Source organism: Vairimorpha necatrix, chromosome 4 (genome assembly GCF_036630325.1).
Source record: "Vairimorpha necatrix chromosome 4, complete sequence".
Classification (NCBI taxonomy): domain Eukaryota; kingdom Fungi; phylum Microsporidia; family Nosematidae; genus Vairimorpha; species Vairimorpha necatrix.
Window position 1 is genome coordinate 1,224,604 of NC_088819.1, and position 17,455 is coordinate 1,242,058.

General features: G+C 30.1%; 2 protein-coding genes across 2 annotated transcripts; both read left to right on the plus strand.

Moving 5' to 3' along the window:
• Positions 1–1,753: 1,753 nt before the first annotated feature.
• On the plus strand, positions 1,754–2,962 carry VNE69_04198 (uncharacterized protein; the record flags this gene model as incomplete). The annotated part of the gene is made up of 1 exon (XM_065473449.1): positions 1,754–2,962. The coding sequence occupies one exon, from the start codon at positions 1,754–1,756 to the stop codon at positions 2,960–2,962; it is 1,209 nt and encodes a 402-aa protein (XP_065329521.1).
• Positions 2,963–7,136: 4,174 nt separating this feature from the next.
• Positions 7,137–9,446, plus strand: VNE69_04199 (uncharacterized protein; the record flags this gene model as incomplete). The annotated part of the gene is made up of 1 exon (XM_065473450.1): positions 7,137–9,446. The coding sequence occupies one exon, from the start codon at positions 7,137–7,139 to the stop codon at positions 9,444–9,446; it is 2,310 nt and encodes a 769-aa protein (XP_065329522.1).
• Between the last annotated feature and the right edge of the window lie 8,009 nt (positions 9,447–17,455).

Below are 17,455 nucleotides of genomic sequence, written 5' to 3' on the forward strand. Positions count from 1 at the left end.
TCATCAATACCTTGGCTAGCTTCTAATTTTGGTTTTATTTTGTTATATTCTATTATGTGTCCTAAAAATTCTACTGATGTCTTTTTGTAGATAGTTTTATCTTCATTTAATCGCAAATCATTATTTTTTAATCGTTCTGTTATAATCCGAAAATTTTTATCATGAATTTCTTCAGTTGTTCCAAAGACCAAAATATCGTCAACATAAATGAAACATCTTTTACCAATATCCTCTTGTAAAACATCATCCATAAACCGTTGAAATATGGCCGGCGAATTTTTAAAGCCCATTGGCATTACATTCCATTCGTACAAATGATGTTTATGTCTAAAAGCTGTCTTGTGCCTGTCTTCTTCTGCTAATTTTATTTGAATTACCCATCTTTTAAATCTAACTTTGAAAAATATTTTTGATCTTTTAAATTATGTAAAATTCTTTCTATACTTGGAAGCGAATATTTATCCAAATCTACTAACTTATTAAGTGCAATCAAATTTGTTGTTACTCGAACCGATCCATCTGGTTTCATAACTGGTCTAAGATTGTTTAACCACGTAGATCTTGATTTTTGAATATATTTTTTCATTAACAACTTTTCTATCTCGGCGTCTATGGCTACTTCTAATTTCTGTGGCAATCCATACACTCTTTCTACGACTTTTTCTCCAGGTTTTGTTTTAATTTGACACACTCTGTTTTTTGGCTTTGCAAAAATTTTGATTAACTCCTGTTTTCCTAATAAAATTTTAAATTTATCAACCTTTGGTAAAATAAAGAGTTCGGTTTTATATATTTTGTCCATATAATTAAATTCAAGCTCTACTATATCTCGTACTTTAAATTCTTCATCTAAACACGTAAAAAAGCTCAATTGCTTTATCCTCCTCGACACCTGTAATTTCAATTCTCTAACTGCACAATAAGAAATAAAATTGAAACTAGAACCAGAATCAAAAACCACAGGTACTTTCTTAAAATTAACGTAGACGTAATTGTTTTTATTTTCATAAAATGAAGTGCTTTCTTCTAATCTCTCTTCATTATCAGATACTATCTCATGTACTTGCTTACTTGAACCTGTATCTCTATTTCTATTCCGAAAATAGCAACTTGTAGAAATGTGTCCTGGCTTTTACAAATGAAGCAGGTTTTAGTTTTTCTCGGAGTTTCTTTTATGCTTAAATTTTTGAAGGAGAATGATAAATCGGCCTCCTTCTCCATTTCTTCAATGGTTTCATAAAATTCATCGTCAGTGTCATATTTACTGGATAAAAATATTTTTATAAGTTTATATCTGGGTTTAATGCCGTTTTTTAGAATTTTCCTTCTATCCTTTTCTTCAATTTTTAAAACTTCGCATAATTTTATCGTTTCCTTTATAAATACAGAAACTGATTCATTATCCCTTTGTTTCTTAGAGCAAAGGTCTACAATAGAAATTTTTGTACTAAATTTCTCTAATGCTTTGTTTTTCCAATCTTCATAATTATAACTTGCTTTTCTTTTATTAGCAAATTCTTCTAAATGCCAGTTTAAGATATTTTCATCAAATCTACTTATAAATTCATCCATTTTATCTTCGTCCTTTTTTATATTCCATTTACTAAGAGCCTCTGCTCTTTTTATTTCATGTATTATGTTGTTTTTAGTTATTTTTTCGTTCATATTCTCCACCATGTTTATTTTAAGATATCTTAAGGGTAATAAAAATACAAATTTATAAATATTCAACAATAACAAAATAAAATCTTTGATGACTGAAATATTAAAAAATAAAGAATCAGGCTTAAATATAATATGTGCGCATTTGTTGTTGTCTAAAGGTATATTGACCCAATATGGATATGATATATTGATGGGTATAGAAGATATTTCCTTAAATGAAGCCGTAATAAGTCATATTGTTGATATTGCACATGAAAATGACCAATTAACTAATGGTTTACATTTTTATTTAATCAAAAAATGTTTACTCATAGAGGCAGAAAGATTTATAAATGAAAATAATGTAGATGATGATGTGGTTTATAAAACTATAAAAGATATTTCCAAAATCGCTGAATTAAAAAATGCTGCAAATACATTTGGCTTAGATACTAGAAAAGGTGTCATTAATTTTTCGAAAATAATACAGGACGCAATACTTACGCATCTTGATAGAATTCGAAACTACAAGAACACTATTCTGAACCATAAAATCAAAATAAGTACCATGTTTACAGGAATTTTTGATATTAATGGGGATGGGCATGAGCAACATGAACATAAAAAAAATGAAATTATTCAGTGTTTAGGATTGGAAAAAAACGAAGTTGCAAAAAATACTAAAGTAATAATTCTTAAATTATCTGAAAATACAATAATAGATGATGTATATCGTGAGAGAAGAAAACAAAAAGAGAAAAATTTCCAAAAGTTAATAAAAATATTTTATAACTCTTTGGTATATGAAAAGATGGATCAAGTGATAGAAAAAGCTCATAATATAGGTAACATAGATCTTTTAGAGAAAGAAAAAAGAACAGATATAGAAGATCAATTAATAAATGAAGGAATGCAAATAATTGAATCATCTTTTGATAATCAATTTTTGATAAAAGGAAACCCGCGTTTAGAAAAAAATCTTATCGAATCAAAGATTTTTTTTGTAATGAATATAGATGAAGAATCGGTATTCGAATTTAAAATCAAAAAAGAAGAAAGTTTTAAAAAAAACATATCTTTAATAATAAAAAACAAGACAATAGAAAGAGGAAAGTCAAAACTACCAAAAGCATATAAAAATCTCTTCAATAGTATTTTTGAAGAAGACACAATGAAAAAAGAGAATAATGAAAAACACTTGGAGAATATAAAAGCGGTTTTGGAGAAGCAAGAATTAAAAAACCATTTAAATAAGGAATTCGGCGAAGAACTTCATAATGATTTGGTAAAGGTACTTGAAATGTACGAAAAAAAATAATAATACTTCTTTCTAAAATTTATTGTTTAAATGTGCTATACATATACTATAATTTTATATTTTGTTTTTAAAATTAAACATGTCAAACAAATTTAATCTGCATGGCCTTTTACGCTTTTCTTATTTTTATTTTCTGTTGACTGTAATTTGAATTTTATTGTTTTATTTTGGTATATAATATCAATATAATAAAACATCATAACAATCTTGATTGCGTATAGTGTTTTTTAGTAAAGCTGTCTTCTTGTTTCTAATTTTACTAAATACATAGTTCTAACATGTCGTTTTTGTTTTGTAAAAAATTTTGACCATATCCTAAAACCCTGTGAAAACATTAAATCAATCAAAAATGAAAAGTATAAAACCAAATCGTTTAAAATATGATCATAAAAAGGTTTTTAAGCGATTTCATTGATATAATCATATTTTAAATTTTTACTGTATTGTTACTTTAAAAATGTTTTTTAAAACCCATATTGCTTTTTTGAGTTTTATATTTCAAAAAAACAATAAAAATTGGTGCATGGCCGTTTTGAAACCGTATTGAAAATTTAAAAGGGGCCCTAATTAAAAAGTGGCAAGATTGTCAAAAACAAGATTTGTTGAAACAGATGAAATATTTAGTGATGAAAAGTTTTTAAATATAGAAACAAATGTAAATTGTATTTTGGAAACATTTAATGATGCAGAATCGGCGTGTGTCTTTTTCGCTTTTTATGGCCAATAGAAATACAGCTATTCTCATTGAGGTAATATAAGATAATGTATTACAACTGGTTCTATTCAAACACTGATCAATTAAGAGCATATGATGCCGCATTTAGACAAATCACAGGGATGTAGCACAGAACTGTGGGTTACTCTGTCAATTTTGTAAATTTTAACGACCCCGAGACACATACCCACAAATAATGGGATTTTGGTCTCTTTCCAAGAAAGATATTTGATATAAACATGGAATCAACCAAGACGAACCCTATGAGTACCTTTTATAGAGTCTTCGGGACTATCAAATACCGAAAAATCAACATATAAATTATCTTCTTTTAAAATTTAAATTGAATTGTTAAATATCTTATTTTAAAATTTTTTCTATTTTTACATTCCGCTATGTTTTTTTTTCCAATGAGGGTTCCAAACAGTCATATAACAAAAAAAAATCTTACAGAGGTATATTTCGTAAAATCCAATGTATAAACTCAATTATTAGAATAGTAAATTTTTGGATAAGCTAAAAATAGGAAAAATCAGTACTCGCCAGAGAAAGAACATCCGTGAAAATAAAGCACGCGCCCTCAATAAAAGTTTGAAAAAAGATGTTAAATAGTACTAGCCGATAAATACCACACGTATTTTTTATCAAATTGGTTAGACGAAATTTTTTAATTGGAAAAGGTTTATGATTTTAATTCTAATGTGACGGCTTAAAATATAATTGTGATTAATTTCTACTGGCCAAAGTTAAAAGCATCATTTAAACTTTTGAACAGAAGCATAAATAAAGACAAGCATTCATAAAAAGGCCTCGGAAACATATTTTTTTTTTTTTCTTTGCAAGTAAGAGGTAGGGAGAAACCTTACATAGGGACCAGAGGATTTGGGTGTGATCCTTTTCCAACTGGTACTGTGAGATTCTTACTCACTAAAACTCCCTCCGTATAACTTGCCGGTGCAGCAAGCTCCGCCGTATCCATTGGACTTTGGCTCCAGGAGAACTTTTTCCATTTATACCTCAAATCGCGTCCAGAGTGACCTCACAGCGGATATACTTAACGGGCATGGTTATCTATAACCCGAGGAGAGACATCATCGTACTGACTCAAAGGTTCCTACAATCATCTGTATTGCACACGCGGCTCCTTACACAACCACATCATCAGCCCGGCGTTTTTATTGGGCTGCGTTGACCACCAGTCTCCCACTAGTTTCGGCCACCGTGTTATAAAATCTTGTAGGATAGGGTCCACGAGACCTTCTGTTGCCCTACTTCGTCTAGCCTCTTAGTTAGCTCTAGGATCCCACTCTAGAGTGCACCAGCCATGGGCTCCAACTAGGTCGTACCCATTAGATACTTTTATGTATCATTAAGTCACCAAAGGGTGATACTGTTTTTCAGGCCTTGAGGTGCGTTTCTACACTAGATGCTAATCCCCTTGTGGCTGGACACACACAAGTTTCATTGAATCAACTTAATGATTATCGTGGACATTTTCATCATCTGAGTTGTTCCAACTGCATCATAGAAAGTAGAAACAATTTGGTGCCCCTGGGACTCGAACCCAGCCCATTGGTCAATGAGAACATCCCTTCGACCACTCGGCCAAGGGCACCCTCGGAAACATACTGGTGCCAAGAAGATAGGGATTGATACAGATCAATTTGGATATTTGCGAAAAACAAGAGAAAGTCTGAGAAAATTTCAGTGTAGATTCGGGTTGGAAGCAAGTGAATCCTGCAAATAGTAATGAATAATGAAAGGTTTTATATACGAAAACCGAATTTAGAAAAAAAAATCATCTAGTTTATATGTGCTGCGCAACGGTCGTGCTCAGACTATCCTATTTTTTTACGTACTGAATTCAGGTATAGATAGTAAGGTGGAAATATTTTTTACGAACAATATTTCCTTGGGTCGAAATTTTACAGATTTGTTAAATAACATCCGGATTGAATTTCTTAAGTTATGAACTTTTTGTTTTTTAGATGATTTTTTATGTTTATATTTTACCCTTATGATGTGCCTGGGGCCGCTGGACAGTAGATCAAAAATCTTCTAAGACACACATGAGGCATTATCTGCCTAGTTAATGAAAATATACTTAAAACAACACAAAATGTACGATTGTTTTGGTATAATGGTACTAACTCCGACGATGCGTACATGACGGTCACTGAATCAAGCGTGATGAAAGACGGGATGTGAAACATTAATTTAAAATTGTAATAAATCTTCATTTTCTAATCTTCGAAACCCATACATTACTATTTATGTTCTGTATTCATTCACTGAAAAGCAGTCTAAACTTAAATAAAAATTCCCGCGTGTAAGCTTCCAGTGTCTTTGGGGCAAAAAAAATATAAAATGCACTAAAAAAGGAAAATATCAAACTTCAGAAAAACATGAAGAGTATAAAAAGTGATACTTACTCACGAAACGGTATTAGTAAAAGGAAATTTGTAAAATCGCCATCGGAAAAACATGACACAGTCAAAAACTGTACATTGTTGCTAGAGACAATAGACGAGCGAACATTAAAATTGAGAATTGAAATACAACAAACCTATAGTATAAAGACGTTATGTCTGTTTATTAAAAATACATAAAAACGAAACGATTTGCAGTTCGATGGCCATAAATCATATCTCGCAGCAGTAAAATCTATCAATGGCGATAATTGTGTTGTTATCCATGATACAGGCTTTAAAAACGAAGCAGTGAATTCTACAAATTTAAATTGAGGAAGTCTGGTCATATCTTATATATGATATAATAGCTGGGAAAAAAGGCTAAAGAAAGTGTTTTTAGAGTTTTTTTTAAAAGAATTTAATTGGAGAAGAAGGTGCGTAATATATAAAAATATCAAGAGTTGAGAGAGTTTTTGATTAAAATTATAAAAAGTTTTCTTTAGAATAAATGCTTTTTGTCGTAGCCGATCAAATGGAGACAATCATATTCTTGCAAATGGACTGATTTGATTGGCTACAAAAAGTATTTAAAAACATTTCCGAAAGAGGGGATGGAAAATTCTAATAAAACGTTTAACACTTTTAATATTTTATTTGTTTTAGTTTCACTAAAAGGGGAACCTTCAGAGATAAAAAATTCCGGCACTGGCCGTTGCGCCATATATGTTGAAGCTAGGTTCTATACCGAAATATATAATATTATTTTTTTTTTCAAAAACTAAACAATTTTAAAATGCTTAAAGATTTTGTTGATTTATATTTTATTTCTTTTAGTTGAACCTGTCAAACGTTTATCTTATTTTAAATCGCCTGTCAACTGTCGTTTTGATATTTGACGTCCGTCAAAATGAGAAAGACAGATCGAAAATGTCTTTTAATTTTCATGCTTACGATATAAATTAATGTTTGAATTGTGTCATTTTGCTTAGGCTTTTTATTGTTCACGTGGTATGCTTTGTATATAAATTTTTTTTATTTCCTACCCAATATGAAAATCATACAACTATTTGCTTCAATCCTATTTATACATTCAAATGTTGAAGTATTAGATAAAATCAAAAACAATCAGCAAGTTTATGATAAAATCAATGAAAACATAATGGAAAAAATAGAAAAAAAGGAATATGTTAAATTTAATAGCAGTGAGGAGTTTATTAAGATAAATCTTTTCCCTAATGAAGAAAATAAAATTTTTTACATAAATATAGAACGAATTGCATTTGAAAGCAATTTAAACCAAGTAAGTTATGAATTTGACTATTTTGATAAAACCATTAATGAAATTTCTATACTGATCGAACATTATGTAGAAACATATTTAGAAAAAGACACTACCGATTCTTTAATTTTGATGTACGATCCAGTAAATTTTATTGCATGTCCTACACTGAAAGATATAGTTGAAAATATTCAAAATATAAATGAAAATAGACGGATAAATAAAAAAGGATGGGAAATATATTATGATTATATATGTAAAGCAGACTGCTATTTACTAAAAATGCTGGACGGAATAAAAGTCGGTATAATTATGAATGAATATAATATAAGTGTTTTTGATATTCAACTTTGCTATATTCCAAAATCTTTTGACACATGCATCAGATTTTACTTCAAGGACGGAGATATTTTTTATCTATTTGAATTAAATGCAGATGAACTTAATATTGATAAACTCATAACCTTGAATGACACAAATTTTAAGCCAAATTGTGAGTATGATGGGGATATTCTGAATAAGTTGCTTGTATTGTGTAAACTCTTTGATGTTTTACATACTGAGCAAAATGTGACAAAAGAAGAATTTAGCTTATCTTCAAATATGATTGATATACCAGAGTTAAACCTTAAACTTGAGAATGATTCACCAAAAGTATGTTTTAAACATACTTTTGGCGAATATGAATATTATCTTAAAAACGAACTAACTAAAGAAGATGGAAAATTATACATTGAAGAAAAATGTTTTAGCGAGTTTAACTTATTTTTTCAAAACATACCTATAACAAACAATGTTTTAAATGATATTAAGGCAGTCGACATGCTATTTGGAATATTAAGGAACTTTAACCAAATCGAATTTTTGATGACTAAAATATTAAGAAATGAAGGATCGGCTTATAAAGTAATATGTGCGCATTTGTTGTTGTCTAAAGGTATATTAACCCGAGATGGCTTTAATATATTGATGGGAAGAGAAGATGAAGCAGAAAAAGAAGAGATAATTAGTAAGATTGTTATAATTGCTCACCAAAATTACCCATTAACCAATGGTTTACATTTTTATTTAATAAAAAAATGTTTACTTATGGTGGCAGAAGGGGGTTTAAGTGAAAATAATGGTGATCTCGATGTGATCTATAAAACTTTTAATGAAATTTATAAACTTATTGAATTTAAAAAGGTTACTAACGAAACTGATCGCAGTTTAAAAAAAGATGCTAATCATAATTTGAAAATAATACAAGAAGCAGTACTTGCTCAAAAAGATAATATTAAAAATTTTAAATGTGCTGTTATGAAACATTTGGCAAAAATAATTTTCATGTTCACGGAATTTTATGATTTTAATGGACAAAAATGCGATCAACATGAACATAAAAAAGATGAAATTGCCACAAGTTTAGAATTAGATAAAAATGAGGTTGAAAAGAATACCAAAATAATAATGCAAAAATTGTCCGAAAATACAATAGTAGATAATGTATATCAAGAGAGAAGAAAACAAAAAGAGCAAAACTTTAAAAAGTTAATAAAAACATTTGCTAACTACTCATTAGATAAAAATTTACAAAAAATTATAGAAAAAACCAAAAATTTAGAAGTTGAAATTATTTTAGATGAAGAAACAAGGACAAATATGGAGAATAATTTTCTCAATGAAGGAATGCAAATGATTGAGTCCGCATTTAGAAAATATAATATTATTAAATGGAAAACTTATATAGGAAACTTTTTTAACAAATTATTTGATGGTTCTAGAATGAATATGGACGAAGAAATAGCATTTGAATATAAAAGTTTAATTGAGGAAAATTTTAAAAAAAATTTATATACAGAAATAAAAACGAAGATAAGAAAAGACGCATCACTAAAACTGCCTAAGACCATAAAAGCCATTTTTAAAGGTATTTTTAAAAAAGATACAAATGAAAAAGGAAAGAATGGAAGGTACTTGGAGACTTTAAAATCAGTTTTGGAGACGCAGCAATTAGAATACCTTTTAAATGACGTTTTTAACTTTAATTTTCATGATAATTTGGTAGAGATACTTAAAATGCACGACAAAAATAAATAATACAAAATTATTTTAAATTTATTGTTTAAATATCTTCAACACTTTTCATAAAGTTGTATTTCGGGGTAAACAATATTTTACATTAAAAAAATTGGCACACTTCTAAAATACGATACTTTGTAAAAGTTAAGAAATCCTTCATTTGTAGTTAGGAAAAAATTTAAATTGTACCCAGGAAAGTATGACATGTTGCTTTTTTTATTAAGTCAGACGAGATTTATATAAGTGAAAACTTTTCAAGAATTTATTTTATTGTTTATTAATTGAAAGATCTTCAATGGAACCAAGATTGCCCTAGAGACTATAGAAAACTATTCTATAAGTTTATTCCTCATATTCACTGTTAAAGATAATTGTAAGTTAAAAGGTAAATTCATTTAATATATATTCTCAACATTCCCGCGCTAAATTTAATACGGGGAGATGTAATTATCTTTACTACTTCCTACGCCTACTACTTAGCTCTCAAAATAAAAGTGCATTTTTATGTTAACTGACCATGGACTGCGCTTTACTCTACCGCGTCTTACCATCCCCTAGTACAAGTCTTCGCGGTACTTTCTTTCTCTCTCATAATACATAAAGTCTATGGGCATGTGGGGGTTCTTTAGACATGTCTCCCCAACAATGAAATCTAATTTTAACCGCCCATGTGATTTTTCACGACAACATAGTTTCTTTTTGATTTCTTTTCTTTTTAAATCTCTCCGGATTTTTGAACACTAATGGTTCAGCAATCCTGCCACGATAGCTTTAGGTGGGAATAGTAGGATTACCACTGCACTCAATCTGCACATCTCTTATGCTAGATCTTATTACAGTCAATACTGTTTCTTAATAGCTCTTCATTGCACCTCCACGTCTTCACCTATCCGGTCCCTCGACTGATGCAAGCCATCGCCTTCTCTTCTGTGAACAAACAACATTCCCATTCTTACTTATAGTGCAATTTTTTACGTCTCATTTCTCGACGGAACTTACAACCTCTTTTTTTGTTCGGGTTCAGTAATTTTATTCTTCAGTATGCTAAAGATAATTTGTAAGTTAAGGATTATATTTATTAATTATATATTCTCATTAACAATTATGGTTTTTGAGGGAAACTACGATATTTTCATGCTGACAAACACTAAAAAAATCAATCCAAAGAGGATATGAAGAATTGACAAAAATATAGCTAACATTGTTCTCAGTCTGTTTGCAACCAACATGCCATAGTTTTGAATTAGAATAAAGTTGTGACTAAATTTTAACTATGCACTAGGACAGAGGTGGGCAAATACTTTATAGCTGTAAGCCAAAATGAATTTTTTTAAATGTCTCCCGGGCCGGAGGACTATTTCGGCTTTGCTTTACACAAGCGGAAATTTTGGATGAAGTTTTTTCCCTGCCCATTTTTTAACAAAAATATTAAGTATCATTTCAATTAGAATAAAATATGTCAAGTACATTCTAAGGAAATATTTTTATAAATAAATGGCTATTAGATAAACCACACAATAAAAGGTTTTATTTTGTTACTTATTTATGTCTTAACGATATTAATTATTTTATATTGACACATGGTTATTACAATTTAACATTTATATTGCATCTCTAAATATAATAGTAAAAAAATTCAAAAAAGAAAAAAAACATCAAACGTTAAAATAAATATTTAATGTTAATGCGAAACGTGAAATGTCGAATGTTCATCCGACATTATTTCTTCAAAATTAGGTTCTAAATCACTTGTAGCAATCCTTAATACCGAGTGTAGATTTTCGTCAGTAATTTGTGATCGATATTTATTTTTCGTGGAAACCATTAAAGAAAAAATTCTTTCAAAATATAAGTCGAACCAAATAAAACAAGATATTTCTGAGCATAGTTCAAAAAATGTTTGAAATGTTCATTATTTAACGCGGCATATAAAGCACTCAATTCGTATGAGTGAAAAATTTCTTTTAGTAAATTATTTGATTGTAAGTCAATTAGTTCTAGTTGAATTTCAACAGGAGCTTCTTGCACGTCGAAATTGAAAGGATGGCCAATTAATGATAAAGGTTTTATCAATATCTTTGAAATCTTGAAATCTTCTTTGGAATTCAGAATGCAGGTCTTGTGTTATTGCATTATATTTAAAAAAATCTGTATTTTTTAATGATTCTCGCCGTGCTTGCAATGGGGGGAAATGATTTAATAATTTATTATTAAAGTTTTCAGCAAATAAATTGAGTTTTGTCATAAATGCTTTGACGTTTGAGTGCATATTGAAGGCGAATTGGTTTTACCTTGTATATTTATATTTAGTTCATTCAAATATTTTACTATATCTACTAAAAACGAGAAATCGGTTAGCCAAGCCTCATTTTGCAATTCAGGAATATCTTGTAGTTTTTCTTTTATCGACAAGAATGATATTATTTCATCAAGCAAATATTGGAATCTATGTAAAACTTTACCAATGCTAAGCCATCTCACTTCAGTGTAATAGGGAATTTCGTAGTAGTCACTTTCAATTTCTTTCAAAAATTCAAGAAACTGTCGATGATTTAAGGCACGTCCTCGGATAAAATTTACAACTTTGGTCACAACAGTAACGACGTGATTCTATTTCAAACTTTTCTGCATAGCATTTCTTGGTGAATAATGCAGTGCAAAAATAATATATAGTGTTTTGGTTGTAACTTTTTTACTTTGTCGCGAATTCGTTTAAGTAAGCCTATATTTTTCCCTGTTAAACTAGGACAGCCATCCGCAGTGACGCTTACTATTTTATTCCAAGTTAAACTAACTTTAACTAAACACTCTGCAACAGCGAGAAAAAAGTTTTTACCAGTAGTTGTATTTTTCATTGGATGCACACTAAGAAGTTCCTCGCTAATTTCACATTTCCTATTAATGCCGCGAATAAATATTAATAATTGACTTGTATCAGTAATATCGCAGGACTCATCTAAAGCCAGAGAACAATAGGTAAAATCAGCAATTTTTCTGCTTAGCTGGTCAAGTAAGTTTCCTGAAATATTTTCAATCCGGCGTACTATCGTTCTTCAAGAAAGGCTTAGATTTTCAAAAATATGTTTCTTTTCAGGACAACATATCTCCGACACTTGTACCATGCATTGTTTAACAAATTCTGCTTCTAAAAACGGCTTACAGAACTTAGCAATTTTTTGTGCGACAGCATAACTTGCTTTTGTAGTAGATTTTACAATATTAATTCGTTTGGTAACAATTTTTTGTTGCTGATTCAAGTTTTTTGTAGAGTTTTCAGCTATGTTTTGAAGTTCTTGTAAAGAATGTGATCATATTTTGGATGTTTTGTTGTAAAATGCCTGCTTAAATTGTATTCTTTGAAAACAGCAATTGTTTCCTGACAAACTAAACAAATTGCTTTCTTATTAATGTTTGTAATAATATATTTTACCGTCCAAGCTTCATTGAAGTTTCTGCATTCCAAATCAACTTTTCTTTTTTTAGTTTCTCTCATTTTAAAAGGGCTACAAAAAAATAAGTTAAATAAAAACAATAAAAAAACACCAAAGTTTTAAAAATTTACTTACAAAAAGTCCACTTTTTCAATTTTATGTATGCAAACCAATGGTAGATTCGAACTAAAAAAGAGTATGCGATCAGAATAAAATAATAATTAACAATACCTGGGCTGCGATCTGTCGTCCCCCAAACATTGAGAGGCTAAGAGGAGTGCAGCATATGTCGTCCACACATGCATTAAAAACCTAGCGCGATCTACTTTGTGTTCGATGAACCCCCCCCCCCCCGCCATGAGAGCGATTGTCGCGAGCGACCTGCATCGCTCACACTAGTGTAATAAGCCAAACGCTTATTTTATTTCGCCTATTATATATACAGTTCGCATACTAATAATGTTTATGCCAACAAAATCTCATAAAGAGTTTTAAAAAAATTGCGTTAGAATTTTCAGCGGGCCGGATAAAATTAGCAAAAGGGCCAAATCCGGCCCGCAGGCCGGCCTTTGCCCACCTCTGTTGTAAAGCATAACTGAGCCAAGCAGACATCCGCATTATACTGATTATGAGGGATATTTGAGAATAATGAGAAGAAGTTTGAATAAATGCCAAAGACGACATTAAAAGATGTAAGCGAATGCTGTAAAAATTAAAAGCGGAATGAAAGCCATAATGCTTCTAAAAACTAAACTATTTCATAAGTGTCGATCATATGCGTTTTTCTGATAAAAAATTTGCAATCAAAAACATATTTTTATAATGTCTTTGACTTTATGTCTATAAATTATATAGGAAATCCGGGGTTCGGGCGTCACTAATATATTGTGACCTACGCTACATCCACATAAATATAAGTTTCTTTCTTTTAATTATATTTGTGGGCAGTCATAACTAAGTCATTAAAAGATAAACAACTTGCCTACAAAGATATTAAATATGAAATTCATCGAGGATGTGCACGATCTTAAAATGGCAAAACAGTAAGTTCGGCTGTTTCATCGAAACCAAGCCAATAAAAGATTTCGTTGTCAATTTTCAAAAATAGGAGTCCTTATTGACTTCAATACCCTAAAGGATAGACTCAGAAGTCGATTCCTATATGAATCGTGTAGCAAAGATATTTAAACGCGATAATAGTACAATTTTTTTTTCTTGCAAGTAAGAGGTAGGGAGAACCCTTACATAGGGACCAGAGGGGTTTGGGTGTGATCCTCATCCAACTGGTACTGTGAGATTATTATTCACTAGAACTCCCTCCATGCTACTTGCCGGTGCAGCAAGCTCTGCCGTATCCATTGGACTTTGGAACTAGGAGAACACTTTCCATTTATCTCTCTTTTGCGTCCAGAGTGACCTCACGGCGGATATACTTAACGGGCATGGTTATCTATAACCCGAGGAGAGACATCATCGGACAGACTCAAAGGTTCCTACAATCATCTGTATTGCACACACGGCTCCTTACACAACCACATCACCAGCCCGGCGTTTTTATTGGGTTGCGTTGACCACCAGTCTCCCACTAGTTTCGGCCACCGTGTTACAAAATCTTGTAAGATAGGGTCCACGAGACCTTCTATTGCCATACTTCGTCTAGTCTCTTAGTTAGCTCCAGAATCTCACTTTAGAGTGCACCAGCCATGGGCTCCAACTAGGCCGTACCCATTAGATACTTTTATGTATCATTAAGTCACCAAAGGGTAATACTGCTATTTAACTTTGAGGTGCGTTTCTACACTAGATGCTACCCCCCCCCCCGTGGCTGGACACACACAAGTTTCATTGAATCAACTTAATGATTATCGTGGACATTTCATCATCTGAGTTGTTCCAACTGCATCATAGAAAGTAGAAACAATTTTGGTGCCCCTGGGAATCGAACTCAGCCATTGCTTAATGGAAGCATTGCATTCTACCACTGTGCTAAGGGCACCCCCTGTAATGTATCCTCAATAAACTAATATTGTGGAATTATAATCATTAAATTCCCCCTATTTAAATTGATACTCCAACAAGCTCCGACGCGCCCATTGAGTTTTGACTTAGGAGGATCTACCACCTTTTACTTCAAAATCGCCTCCAGAATATTTGCAGTAGGTATGATTATAGACATGTTTAAATCCCCCCCCCCCAAAAAAAAAAAAAAACATGATTGTACTTACACGGAAGGCTGATGCTAGCATATGCATCGAGTAAAGATAACTCCTCAAGTTATCATTTTATTGATCATTTGTCTCTACAAGTTTGTCAACGTGTTACAGTATTTATTAGATAAGACTTCTAAACCTCCTGCTTTACTTCATCTAGTTCTTTAATTCGCACGAAAGATCCACCCAGTGTGAACCGAAGGGCCTTTACAACTCTAACAGCACCATTCGTATATTAAATTATCCTTAAACCTACATTTTTTTAGGTGTTATGGCGTGTTTCTTATTAAGACCTAAATTTATTTGAGATTGAATGCATACAATTTTTACGAATCAACATAATTCACATCCTAAATATAAAGCTTCAGACTTATTTGTATACGATCTTAGTTCTTTATGTAATAATACAATTTTGTCGAACGCGCTGGTCGGTAATGACTAATGACCTTTATTCCTATATAAACAATTTTTTTATATATATGTGTTATGTCTTTCTATAACATAATTTTATTTTATTTATTTTATTTTCCCTACAAGTTTTTTAAAAATTATAAATAAAATTTTAAGAAAGGAGGGCATGATAAATTTAAAAGATAACTATAATCAAAAGAATAAATATAATGACAATAAAAACATTAAAAATATAAAATATAACAAAAGCCTCATAGAGGCATATTTAAAAAATGGCCATGTCCCCATGGGACATCTCAATATGGCTAATCCTTGGTGTATTTAATTTATAAAGTAATTATGACACTTTAAAATTAGATCCAATTTATATTCTTTGGTTTTTTATATATTATATTGTCTGTCATAGCCGATCAAATACGAATCAATCATATTCTAATTAAACGGAAAGAGTTGATTGGCTACAAAAAATATTTATAAACATTTCTATGGGGTGGGGAAAAAATAAACTTATTGGCATGCATATTTACTTATTTTTTTATAAATTATTTTCCTTAGTTTCTAAAAAATTTTTTCCAGATTTGCTTTTTTGTTTATTTATTATTGTAAATGAAAAGCTTCCATCTCAAATGCTAGGAATTGAAACTTATATGCTAAAATGTGCATAAAATTGCTATAGTCCAAGTCTATGGAAACGATCTTGGCAAAAGCAATTTTTAAATCAATACGAGGAACCCAAAAATAAAAAAATTTAATTTTTCTCACATATATCTTTTAATTCTGTTATGTTCATACTTATTGAACTAACGTTCACATAAAATCTGTTGCAAAATTGAAATCAAAAACATGTAGTATAAAAAAATTTGGAGTTGTGGTATTATTAGCCAGCTCGTAGAACCTGCCGCTTAGATGAAATAACTCTTTCGTAATTATAAATAAGAATAAACAAAAAACGGGCAAAATTACAACCTCGTTTAATATTTAAAATACAAAATAATTATATATAATTATCACATTATGAAGTTTCCCATCATAAGATTTTCATCTGAATTTTTTTTCTAATATTTAGCTATAACTATTAATTTAAACTTTAATGATTAATACTAAAGAACGTAAGAAAAAAAATTTTTTTAAACATCCATCGTGCCTTTGCCTATTCACTTCACAACAAAAAAACATTATTCTTAAAATAAACAATTTACATTGTTTAAAGGGAGCATCATAATGAATTATTTGTGTTCTAACTCACTTCTTTCATAAATGCTATAATATTTGAATACTAAATTTAATTATAACTCATACAAATGCCCTAGCCTCTTTCCTAAGAACTAAATCATATTGATTTTTGTTTATAAACAATTTGGAAATTGATATTTGTTTTTTATTCTGTATTTAGTTATATTTCCCTTTTCTGTCCTATACAAAGCATTATAGTATCTATTTTAAATTTTACGATATTTACAATTCTGTAATCTATTATTTTATATGTTTTGTTTACTTTAGAAGAATATTATAAAAATCTTCTTAGATTACAAACAAAATATATTGACTTCTAATTATTAATATTTTAAATAGTAGTTATAATAAGATTTAAAATTAAATTTGGTATTCAGATATTTATTATTTTGTATTTTTAATCATAAAGTGGCTAGTCTTTTTTTTGTCTTCTCTTTTCACATTAAAAAACTCACTTGCGTATATTGTAAGTATCTCTGCTGCAATAATCTATATTAAATACAGCTGTTTTTAACTATTATATTTCATCTCACAGCAGAATATATAGTGTTTGTAGAACTCATCAAATTGGAGGATTTTTAAAAGTGAAACATAAATTTTAATGGTAGATTTGTAAATCGCCATACTATTGGTTAATGAAATCAAATATCTTATTAGTTCGGAAGAAAATGAGGCCGTATTAAATATTCGGAATATAACATCCTATTATTCAAAAGAATTAGAAAAATAAATTTTTTTGTTT